At 40.5% G+C, this 13,289-nt stretch overlaps 1 protein-coding gene across 1 annotated transcript; it reads left to right on the plus strand.

The window, feature by feature from the left end:
* The first annotated feature begins 1,090 nt into the window (after nucleotides 1–1,090).
* manea (mannosidase, endo-alpha) lies at nucleotides 1,091–6,419 on the plus strand. Its single transcript, XM_037695535.1, has 5 exons — nucleotides 1,091–1,116; nucleotides 1,659–2,271; nucleotides 2,678–2,787; nucleotides 5,417–5,493; nucleotides 5,720–6,419. The coding sequence occupies exons 2-5, from the start codon at nucleotides 1,758–1,760 to the stop codon at nucleotides 6,351–6,353; spliced, it is 1,335 nt and encodes a 444-aa protein (XP_037551463.1). The 5' UTR covers nucleotides 1,091–1,116; nucleotides 1,659–1,757; the 3' UTR covers nucleotides 6,354–6,419.
* The last annotated feature ends 6,870 nt before the right edge of the window (nucleotides 6,420–13,289 follow it).

Raw genomic sequence — 13,289 nt, forward strand, 5'->3', positions numbered from 1 at the left:
TTATAGGGTTTCTATTTGACAATCCATATCTGCTTAGTATTGGTGTATTTTTGAACAAGTGCATTAAAAATGTCAATAACTTGTCATTACATAGAGATTATAATTTACTAACCTAAGCATAAATGGGCTGTTAAGTTCTCCTGCATTCACATTATTGATACAGATTTTAATTCCAATGTAAAATGAGGTCTCTGTTGGGCTCAGTCAACTTTGTGCATCATTTTCTGAAGCTCGACCTCTCAGTTTCTTCTTAGCCCATCTCAGACCATCATGAGTCAGCCGTGAATACAAAAACAGGACCAGCAGCCGGAGGAGAAACGGAGCTGCCGGGTCGAGGTAAGGCAGGATCCAGATGAGGAGAACCCTCAGTGCCACTTTCAAAAGGAGGAGATTGTAGCTGATGAGGTTCTGAAAACTCAATATTGAGCTTTTTCTGAGAGGAAGAACCAGATTATGCCAAACTCTACTTTTACTCCTCTATACATCATAACATGTCCATCCTGTTCAGGGTCCATATGAACATCATCATTCACCACACACCATCGGTAGTAATCAATATAAAGAAATGTTTTTCTGTCTTAATCATGGTTTGATTGTGTTGGAACCATTCTCAGAGAATTTCAGCCTAGAGTTTGTATTGAAATAATTTTAACGTGCTTCAAAATGGTGATGTCCGTAATTAAAAACATTTAATATTAAAAACGTTCAATCTATAAAGTATTATAAGCTTTGCTGTTATGTTTTAAAACAAGAAATGCTCACTAAATTTGAGCTACAAGTAATTGATGAAAATAAAGTATAATAATGTTAAAAACAATTTGTATACTGGTTTACTTACTTGGGTTGTAGTTCTGAGTTAAGGCATTGCTGCAAAGAGAACTTGGAAAAACAATGTACATTTTAAACCAACTGTACAAATACGATGCGATTCACCTTCCGACCGCATGGGGGCAGTATGTGTGACTGATTCAGTATAAATCCCGCGACGTAGCTGACTTTTGAGGAAGCAGCGGGACATCAGATTTCTATAGTAGTTGGATGGGTTACAGCCAGCTGACAATACATGTGACGTATTTTAAGATCAATGCTATGACGAACGCTGTCTGAAGCAAAAGTGTAAGCTAACGCTAATGCTCATTCTGTACCACTTTCAGCTAAATAATTGATAAAAGCCCGCTTGAGCTGTTAGAACTGAGCATGTTTTATCTTTGTTACAATTATTAGTATTTTATAGACACAAGCAAGTTGCTATGTTTTGGAAGCTAAAAGTGTGCTTGTCTGGTTTGCTGTTTACAACTCTGAATTTCCGGTAGCTAATGTTACCTTGTGTGCTACCGTTTAGCTTAAGCAGGAAATAATTACAGAAAGAGGTAACTGCATTACAAAGTGTAACATGCCAGCCATTTTAATTACTTGTTTTTGTCGACTTTTTACAGTTAAAGCAACATCAGTCGACTGTTTTAACATTTTATTGCTGGTGCTGAGTGCTTTGCTGCTAAATGTTTAACATTTTAATAGAAAACTCACTTGGTGCATCGATGAAACTTGAGCTACAAGAGGTGTTTAATTCATTATCTACTCAAAAAGTGGAAGAAGATTTGTTGCTTGAGTCGCAAACCGTGTTGCTTCACACTTGTGTTGTAATCCCAAACCTCCAGGCTGACCAGAAGTCCCAGTCCGAGCTTTGATGTGCCCACCATCAGCCCCACGCTGCTCCTTCAACAATGAACTATGGGAAGCTTCAAGCCGAGTGAAGAATGGCCAGGTTTAGGTTCAAAACTTGCATTGGATCTGTTGCTTTGGTGTCCTTCCTACTCATCATAACCCTGATTTTGAAGGCTCTCACACCTGAGGGTCCTTCTCTCTACAACCCAAGAGACATTAGGGTGATCCCAGACCAAAGGAATGATCCACAGATCCAAAGAGACGGCAAGAAATCATCTGAAGAGACCAGAATGAACGACGCTGCTGAGTCAAATAGGAATGCAGAGCTGGAAGCCACGCTCAGGAAGTTTCCTCCCCCAAACTACTATCTCCATGCTTTCTACTACGTATGGTATGGTAATCCCAAGTTTGATGGCAAATACATCCACTGGGACCACCCACAGCTGCCACACTGGGATGCTAAGGTGGCCCAGGGTTACCCACAAGGCAGGCACAGCCCTCCTGATGATATTGGGTCCAACTTTTACCCCTCTTTAGGACCGTACAGTTCCAGGGACCCCTCTGTTCTGGAGGCTCATATGCAGCAGCTGCGTACAGCAGCTATCGGTAAGACATGAGTGACTCGAACTGTTGGTTATTAAAAACTGCCTTTTTTGGAGTTTAACATTTTTTTTGTGTCGTGATTAAATGGGTGTAAAAAAAAATGACTGAAAATGTAGAAATGAAATGAGCCACAGATGCCACTTAAAAGATTATATTAATCATATATCACTAAAAGTCATTAGGCATATATTTTAATGCTGATATAAATAATTTGTTATACGTTTTCTGATGACTCGAGCAGAATTAATGAGATCATTACAAATTAATATTTTATAGCAGCATATAATACATTTTGTTATAATGAGTAAAATTATTGTGGAGGAATTAAATGTTTTTTTTAAGTTTGTAAAATTCGTTCAGTTTTTGGACAGTGCTTTTAAAAGTGTTTTATGCTAAATAAATTTCTCAGGAGTCATCGCTGTTTCCTGGTATCCTCCGTCAACTAATGATGACAACGGTGAGCCTATAGACAGCATCGTGCCTTTGCTGCTCGAGGTGGCACATAAATATCACATTAAGGTTCGTATCATGGTCACATTTTCTTCAGCACCAATGTCTGATTCAAAGCCTAACTAACTGACATTCAGATTAAGTGCAAAAAAGTGTAACTCAGGCCAATGTGTTAATCAACCGATCACCTGAATACAGCAAGGATTTAATACATTTTACAGATTTAATGACGGGACTTATGCTACGATATTAATAGTTGGTGATTTTAACATTCATGTCTGCTGTGAGGCTGGTCAAAGATTTTATGAACATTATTGACTTGATCTCACGCAGTCCGTCGCTGGTGCCGCTCATGAAAAAGGGAACACTGGCCCTTGTGCTGTCTTATGGAATAAATGTGTCAACTGTGGAACTTTTTTTATCGGACCATCTACCTGTTCTGGTCTCTGGTAGGAAGGAATGGGCTGGATCATCTGTGCGTTCTGCACGCTCATTTAATTCCGACGCCGCGCTGCATTTCTCCACTGGTTTTAAGGACTTGGTCTCTTGCAACCCTCAGTTCCGCTCTCTGTCCAGTGTGGACGAGTTAACGGGTCTTTTTAGTTCTACATGACCTTCTGAACTCTGTTGCTCCACTTAAAATGAAACGGTCAAAGTCATCTCAGTCATGGCTGAACAAAACATCTGCGCTGTCAGACGTCAGTGCAGACGAGCTGAGAGGAAAAGAGTAAGGACAGACTGCAGGTTTCCCTGGACATCTTTAAAGACATTCACTTCTCAGAGAGCTGTTAAAGCTGCTTTTTATCCAACGTGGTTTTAAACAACAGTCACAGACCTCAGGATGTTTTTAACGTTTTTAACTCTGATGTGAATCCTTGTGATGCTGGTCCTGTTGCTGAGTCTCCTGCACGGTGTGAAAGGTGATCGGACCGTTGTGGTTGCTGCTCCAAAACTAGAAGAGTTCATTTGAGTATTTAAAAACTGCTGAGACTTTAAATATTTGCTGAAGACGCACCTTTTCTCCCTGGTGTTTGATCCAGGCAGAGCTTGAGAACCAGTTAGAGCTGATTTTTATTAACTTTCTTGTGTGTTCTTGGTGACACAAGATGTATTTTCTTGTTCTTCTTTCTTGTTTTCATTTTAATTTGACTAAACTGTAAAGCACTTTGGTCAACACTTGTTTTTTTTATGTACTTTATAAATAAATTGATATTTACATATTTATTTATACAGAAAATCATTTTCATAGTTATAAAGCAGACTGAGTTAAAAAATGAAAAAGGTAGATAACATTAAAAACCTCTTTAAAAAGTAACTGAAATACAATATTGCTTTTCTTATTATAATACAAATCTCAAAAGAAAGTAAGTTTTAATGTCCAGTGTTTTATGGTATGAGATCTAATAATCGAAAAACATCAAAGTTCATGCTCAATAATCCAGGTAAAATCTTTGACGAAATGTGGAAGTGTGACCGCTGCAGTGACTGGATCACAGAATGTGACATATTATCAGATCTTGTAATGTGGTCAGAAAAGGACTAAGAGAAAATATTAAATATTTGTTTAAGAATTGTCCACTGAAGCTGTCGCACATTCTGGTTGTTCATCTCTTTTTCTCAGACATTTGATCCATTTGATCACGGTCATCACCGTCAGACTGCGGTTGTCCTGTCATAGCAGGATGTGGTCCAGCGTGTCGTGGATATCTGGTTGCTCTGAAAAGAGTTTATATATATATATATATATATATATATATATATATATATTATATATATATATATATATAAACAAACCTTGAGTACACAGTTTCATTCCATCTCATGTACCACATGTTACACAAATGACAGTAACATCTCCTTGAACCTTGACACTTGCTTTATTGGGGTAAGGTTAGTCCTGTCGCAATAAACAGTAAATCAATTAATCACACGATAAATGAAAACGAGATCGATAATTTTCATTTATCGGCCTTATTGTTTCTTCGTGTCTCTCTTTCTACTGAAGACACTGGATGACAAATGGTTCAACTCCAGTGCTCTTCACTGACCCCTCCCTTGCTTGTTTCTCTTTAAAATCCATTTTAACATCCAAAATCTCGTTTTTGAATCGCTAAAAGCAGCTAAGCTACGAGCTAAGCTAACAGGTAAACCTCGGGGGAAAAAGACCTTTGTCTTGTCAAAGCTCCAAAATTCATGGTTGAAACCCGTGCCTTCATCGAAAAAGTTGTTTTTCTCTGTAAAAAGAAGCTGAGAACTTGTTTACTGATTTTTTTTTTATTAAAAACTTTGTGCGAAAAATGCTATGCTAAAGAATTCAAACCACACCTAGCGTCCGCCATTTTGAGAACTGAAGAAAGAAAAGATAGACAGCCCATGTCATGTCAAGGGGCCTCCCTCTCATTTTTCTTAGAGACACGCTGCTCGCTCCCTCACTATCCATCCTTTGGTTCAAACAATCTTATACTGCCATTCAGTGGCCAAAAAGGTACTGCACTCAAAACAAATTAACCAACATTTCTTCTTACATTTGACAATAATTACTAATTATTGTCAAATTTCAATCAATATTATCGTTTATCGCAATAATTTCTGAGACAATCGCCCAGCAAAATGTATTCTCATGACAGGCCTAGGTAAGGTTTTTGTACAGTTTTGAAAAATAACCATTTGTTGTGTTTTACCTGATATATGTTTACAGGTTGTTTTTCACATTGAGCCATACAGAGGAAGAGATGAAGTCAACATGTTCACTAATGTCAAATACGTCATTGAAAAGTGAGTATCACTGTGTTTTATGAATCTGTAATCCAACCCAGAAATATTGTGTTTTATGAATCTGTAATCCCACCCAGAAATATTGTTTTATGAATCTGTAATCCCACCCAGAAATACTGTGTTTTATGAATCTGTAATCCCACCCAGAAATATTGTTTTATGAATCTGTAATCCCACCCAGAAGTATTGTGTTGTCTATTTAACTGTGGTTATCTTTTCTCCTCAGATACGGAGAGCACCCAGCGTTTTTCAAGTACCGGACAAACACTGGCAAACTTCTTCCACTTTTTTACGTATACGACTCGTATTTGATGAACTCGGAGCAGTGGGCTAAGCTGCTGAAGCACACGGAGAGCAGCAGCATCAGGGATACTCCGTACGACGCCATTTTCATAGCACTGCTGGTCGATGAGAAGCACAAGATGGACATCCTGACCGCGGGGTTTGATGGCGTCTACACATACTTCGCCACCAACGGGTTCTCCTACGGCTCCACTCAGCGCATCTGGGGCTCCGTTAAAGCTTTCTGTGAAGACAATAACCTGATCTTCATTCCCAGCGTGGGTCCGGGATATATCGACACGAGCGTTCGACCGTGGAACTTTCAGAACACTCGAAACCGCATCAATGGCAAATACTACGAAACCTCTCTGAGCGCAGCATTGGAGACCAGGCCGGACTTTATCTCCATAACGTCTTTTAACGAGTGGCACGAAGGGACACAGATTGAAGCGGCGATTCCTAAAACGAGCCAAACTGTGTACTTGGACTATCTACCCAACAAGCCGACAATCTACCTGGAGATAACTCGCAAATGGGCCGCCATATTTGGCGGTGAGCGACAAAGATGGCAGGAGTGATCAAAGCAAACATTCATTAATAAGGATGTACTACTGAAAAAGGTTTTATTTGCAAAATGCACCAAAGCTGCAAAATATTTATGAAAATGTAAATGGTTTGTAATGCCACAGTGCAGATGATGACTGCTTCATTATCCTCATTTTGGCTGCAGTGATGTATGAGGATTCTTGCACTTGAGTAAACTACTGTTAATTACTTGTTAAATTTAGAAATAATCAACTTGATTTATCACAGCTGAAGCTGAAAGACTTTTTTTGTCTTTGTGATCTGCTACTTTTAGGAAACCACCTATACATTTACAGCAAACCAGTGGAGATAATTCAAGAAAAAGACAAGTTGCTTCTGTTTCACCTTCACCGCAGTCAGAAAGATAAACATGTCACATGATGGTGCAAACAGCTGACGGCTGTTTAGATCATAAAATACTAAAACACGAGGCAAATACTTCTCTTGTTGCAGTAGTTCTGAATGTATGGTGACAAAGCGTTTACACGAATCTCTTGAATAAAGTCTCCGATTAGATAATGGAAGTTCTTTTGGTTGCACGTTGACACATTTTGAACATAGTCCACATTTTTGAACTGGCACATTGTGAGATTTGATAGAAAGCATTCGGAGGTCAGGTGAGCTGGTATCAAACGGTTTAGGGCTTTCCATTCGTTGCTCGGTAACTTATTGACATGAAGTTTCACACTCGTGCTCGGCTCGTCATATTTTGACTCGAAGAATTCAGGAGAGAATGAGGGCGAGTTGAGGGTTCAATTTGAATTTAGGAGGTGATGGTGAGCGCTCGCAACGTGTGATTTAAATGTTGATGGTGGAAAAACAACAGACCTGTCGGAAAGATGGAACTCGTTGAATAATCCAAAGCACAAATGTGTATTTTATATGAATGTTCTTCACAGCATCGGGTCATGTACAGAAGTGGGCCTGCTCATAAACCAGCACGTGAACTGGTTTTACATCAGATGAAACTGAATCAGATTTTACTTTCAGGTCAGAATCAGCCAAAAGTTGCAAACTTGGAAAAAAAACCGCTCGGACTCCCAAGAGCTTTTTAAGGTAGACACTTTTAAATTGTGAAGCTGACCACCTCGCATCACAGAAGACGGAATTAGAAGAAGATAATCACCTTGAAGGCTCAGTAATGCATCTTGATGTCCAATATTAGGGTGCACCATGTTGGATTTTTGGCTGATATGTTAAAACTTATTTTGCTGATAACCAATACTGATAATTTCTATAGAGACTACACAGCTTCCTCTGCTGTGGATTTAAAACACTACATTATTCTGCATGGTCTTTGTCAGTTTGGTCTGATACCAAATGCAGATGCCAAACAGGGCTGAAAACTTTAACTTGGATTACGTTTAATGTCAAATGTATTCATGACATTTACTTTGTCTAACACAATGACAACATTCGAGTGGTCAAGCTAAAACGGCACCTTTTATATCGAGTTATTTTGATGGAATGGCCAATGTCTGATATTTAACTTCATCACTAATGTACCGTGCTGATACCATGCTGATACCATGCTTATACCGTGCTCATACCATGCTGATACCATGCTGATACCATGCTGATACCGTGCTGATACCATGCTGATACCATGCTAATACCATGCTTATACCATGCTGATACCATGCTTATACCATGCTGATACCATGCTGATACCATGCTAATACCATGCTGATACCATGCTTATACCGTGCTGATACCATGCTAATACCGTGCTGATACCATGCTAATACCGTGCTGATACCATGCTGATACATGCTTATACCGTGCTGATACCATGCTTATACCGTGCTGATACCATGCTGATACCATGCTAATACCATGCTAATACCATGCTGATACCATGCTGATACCATGCTAATACCATGCTTATACCGTGCTGATACCATGCTTATACCATGCTGATACCATGCTAATACCATGCTGATACCATGCTAATACCATGGTAATACCATGCTGATACCATGCTGATACTGTGCTGATACCATTCTAATACCATGCTGATCTCGTGCATCCCTACCAAATACAGGTCCTTATCAAAAAATTAGAATATTGTGATAAAGATCATTATTTTCCATAATGTAATGATAAAAATGAAACTTTCATATATTTCAGATTCATTGCACACCAACTGAAATATTTCAGGTCTTTAATTGTTTTAATATGGATGATTATGGCATACAGCTCATGAAAACCCAAAATGCCTGTCCCAAAAAATTAGCATATTTCATCCCACCAATGAAAGACAAGTGTTTTTAATACAAAAAACGCCAACCTTCAAATAATCATGTTCAGTTATGCACTCAATACTTGGTCGGGAATCCTTTTGCATGAATGACTGCTTCAATGCGGCGTGGCATGGAGGCAATCAGCCTGTGGCACTGCTGAGGTGTTATGGAGGCCCAGGATGCTTCGATAGCGGCCTTAAGCTCATCCAGAGTGTTGGGTCTTGTGTCTCTCAACTTTCTCTTCACAATATCCCACAGGTTCTCTATGGGGTTCAGGTCAGGAGAGTTGGCAGGCCAATTGAGCACAGTAATACCATGGTCAGTAAACCATTTTCCAGTGGTTTTGGCACTGTGAGCAGGTGCCAGGTCGTGCTGAAAAATGAAATCTTCATCTCCATAAAGCTTTTCAGCAGATGGAAGCATGAAGTGCTCCAAAATCTCCTGATAGCTAGCTGCATTGACCCTGCCCTTGATAAAACACAGTGGACCAACACCAGCAGCTGACATGGCACCCCAGACCATCACTGACTGTGGGTGCTTCACACTGGACTTCTGGCATTTTGGCATTTCCTTCTCCCCAGTCTTCCTCCAGACTCTGGCACCTTGATTTCCAAATGACATGCAAAATTTGCTTTCATCTGAAAAAAGTACTTTGGACCACTGAGCAACAGTCCAGTGCTGCTTCTCTGTAGCCCAGGTCAGGCACTTCTGCCGCCGTTTCTGGTTCAAAAGTGTCTTGACCTGGGGAATGTGGCACCTGTAGCCCATTTCCTGCACACGCCTGTGCACGGTGGCTCTGGATGTTTCTACTCCAGACTCAGTCCACTGCTTCCGCAGGTCCCCCAAGGTCTGGAATCGGCCCTTCTCCACAATCCTCCTCAGGGTCCGGTCACCTCTTCTCGTTGTGCAGCGCTTTCTGCCACACTTTTCCCTTCCCACAGACTTCCCACTGAGGTGCCTTGATACAGCACTCTGGGAACAGCCTATTCGTTCAGCAATTTCTTTCTGTGTCTTACCCTCTTGCTTGAGGGTGTCAATGATGGCCTTCTGGACAGCAGTCAGGTCTGCAGTCTTACCCATGATTGTTGTTTTGAGTAATGAACAAGGCTGGGAGTTTTTAAAAGCCTCAGGAATCTTTTGCAGGTGTTTAGAGTTACGTCGTTGATTCAGATGGTTAGGTTAATAGCTTGTTTAGAGAACCTTTTCATGATATGCTAATTTTTTGGGACAGGCATTTTGGGTTTTCATGAGCTGTATGCCATAATCATCAGTATTAAAACAATTAAAGACATGAAATATTTCAGTTGGTGTGCAATGAATCTGAAATATATGAAAGTTTCATTTTTATCATTACATTATGGAAAATAATGACCTTTATCACAATATGCTAATTTTTTGCGAAGGACCTGTAGTTTTCATTTGTTTAGGAGCTCCAGATTTGGAAGTTGTTCGCTGCAGTTGTCCTCAAGTTGTAAAGTAGCTGCTCTTTTTAACAGTTAATGTTTGTTGAAAGCCTTGAACACGTCTTTGAAAATTAAAACTCGTTGTGCAGGAAGTGGAATTTGATTGTTTTTAGTGTTCGGCCATTTCTCCTGGAAGTCCTCTTACATTCTGAGACTTTGTGGAACTGTTGACTCGTGCAGCATGTTCAACATCTGCCCACTTTTTTGTCCTGAAAGAGAAATGTCAGAGTCGTTACAGAAGAATGTGCTTCATGTACATATGGCTCTTTGTTCAGTTGACAAGCATCGTTCTTTATGGGATGGCTGGTATTTTCATTCATGATGTACAACTTTACCATGGCCCCTCTGTGTGAAGCGTTTCCACTGACAACGCTGCCCCACTGTTGAGGGGCAGCAGTGGCTTAGTGGTTAGAGCGGTCGTCTTCCAGAGCTGGGGGTTCGATTCCACCAGCAGTCGCATGCTGAAGTGTCCCTGGGCAAGACACTGAACTCTTCATTGCGTCTGATGTGCGTCCCATCGGTGTCTGAATGTCTCTACAGATTCAGATTATCTCTGTAGAGATGTAGTAGAGTGCTCTTTGAATGTGTTGGAGGTAAACGAGGGCACAGATTGTGTTGTGTAGAGCTTTGAGTATCTTGTTTAGATAGAAAGGTGCTGCATAAGTACAGTCCATTTACAAAGCCCCAAACTAGAATCAGTGACTTCCTCTCTTACAGTTTGAAAGGTTGCCTTTTTTTAACAAGTGAAGCTCTTAAGCAATCTTAACTTTTTCATATTAATTAATTGCATCCATCCATCATCTTTACCCGCTTCTTCCATTTTGGGTTGCGGGGGTCACTGGTGCCCATGTCCAGCTATCACAGTGCGAGAGGCGGGGGACACCCTGGACAGGTCTCCAGTCCATCACAGGGACACATAGAGACAAAACCATTCAACAATGTCCATGCTCAATAATCCAGGTATACAATCCAACATTTTTCAGTCAGGTCATCTGGACAGTTTCTTTTTTTTTTTGTGCTGAAACGTTTCACCTTCCATCCAGAAGGCTTCATCAGTCCAGGAAACACACAACACAAAACTGATTCTTCCCCAAACAGCTTACTCCAAAGTGGAACAAACCAGTTATGTTGGTGCTAAGATGGTGTCTTTGGCACGCCCCCTCCTCTGGTGCCGGCCCTCTTCCTTGTTGACAGTCATGTCAAACTGGTTCAAAACCAACTAAATTCATGCTCAATAATCCAATAATCCAGGTATACAATCCAACAATTGTCAGTCAGGTCACCTGAACAACCATTAACTCTCTCTCTCACCTAGGGACAATTTAGAGTCACCAAACAATCTAAAATGCATGTTTTTGGTCTGTGGGAGGAAACTGGAGTACCTGGAGAAAACCCACGCAGCACAGAGAGAACATGCAAACTCCACCCAGAAAGGCCCCTGGACCGGGATTTGAACCAGGGACCTGCTCGCTGAGAGGCAGCAGCTCTACCAGTTGCACCACCGTGCTGCAATTGAAGACGGTAATTGCGGTTGTAGTGAACTTATCCTGATTAGTTGATCTTTCTAAATTATACACACTCACATGGAGTACCCCCCCCCCCCCTTCTGTATACCCGTGTTGGATGGACTGCTTTACCCACCCACAGATTATATTCTAGTATAACCTCATTTACAAAGCCATCTTGGGTTTACTTCCCACTTACTTTCCATCCTTGGTTGCTAGGAAATCTTATTTTCTACGTTAAGAAGAGTTAATTTGATTAAGTTCACAGTTTGCTGCTCCCCCAGCCTGGATCATCTGCAGAAGGACTGGACGTTCTCTTACAGCCGCTCTTAATTTGTTTTGTTTGTAAATGTTTTACTGATACGGAATTCTATTTTAGTCTCATTTTTATGGGTCTTTTTTTTTTTTATTTGCCATGATGTATTTGAATTGTTTTGGCATGTGTGTTTTTATGATTGATGATGTCTGCTGCCAGTCTCAGCCAGGTCTCTGTTGAAAAAGATGTTTTTAATCTCACTCAGATCTACTTTGTTAAATAAAAGTTTAATAATAATAAATACACATCCAGATTTATTTGTGCTAGTTTCATATTTAAATAGTGATTGAAGGGACAGTCCAGCCAACTTTAAAGTTGATATTTTTGAAATGATTAATTGTCTGACTTGTAAACAATAATTCTACAAACACCAACATGCTCGGCACACGTACATGTGCTTATGGTAAAACAGCAAATAGCTAAAGAAACATGTAAAAATGTAGACGTTTAAGATAGTGTTCTTTCCCACTGATCACTTTCAGGAATGTTTTATAAGCTGGAAAATATATTTAAAACATTTTGCCGTTAGCCCAGTCTGGACAAAGACTTGCCTCGTTTTTGTCTTTTGTGCTGATGTCACAACTGATAAGTATTACATCATCACTTGGAAGTCGACTGGACCATCCCAGACCAGCAGTTTGAGATGGTCCAGTCCAAGGCCGTGCATTATCTTTCTTGATTTTTCTTCCATCTCCCTTCATGCGGCCCGAACCGCAACGTGCACCCCCACAAAAGTTATATCGAAACGACCTGCTCAATCTCGAGAAGGGAGCTATTACTTTTATTAGCAATCGGAGTTACCATGGCAACGTATTTTGCTAACAAAGATGCTACATTTCCCCATAGGAAATGAATGGGAGAACACTCAAGTCACATGACTTACAGTGTGGATGTCCCTGAAACAGAAAGCCACTGCTGGATATGTTTAAAACTCACAGACAGTAAGTTAAATGTGTAGAAGTGGTTACTGTTCGGAGCCATTTTCATTCAAGATGCACCACAGCAACCTTAACAGCAGAAACATGACCTAGCCATTTCATTGAGCTAAATGTTGTCTGAGTTAACCGATCGCAGATTTGGTTTTAAAATTCGTTCAATGTTGGAGTGAACTCTGTCTGTTAGTCAAATATCCTGGATGGATTTAAACGAAACAACCTTTGGAGTTGACACATTCCAACATGGCCTCCACAGCTGTCTTCACCGACACTGAGATGTTGAACTCGGACGATTTTACAAATATTGAGCTAAAGTTTTGAGTGGTAGTAGCTGAGAGTCATGCTGAGCTGAAGTTTGTGCAGTGGTTTAAAAGGTTTGACTCTGTCCCCTCATATTAACATCTAACACACTGGGGGGGGGGGGGGGGGGGGAGCAGAGGTTGCAAGTTGCGCCGCCACCGTGAGCT

This window comes from Nematolebias whitei, chromosome 21, assembly GCF_014905685.2.
Source record: "Nematolebias whitei isolate Nwh7 chromosome 21, NemWhi1, whole genome shotgun sequence".
In the NCBI taxonomy this organism is placed as follows: Eukaryota; Metazoa; Chordata; class Actinopteri; order Cyprinodontiformes; family Rivulidae; genus Nematolebias; species Nematolebias whitei.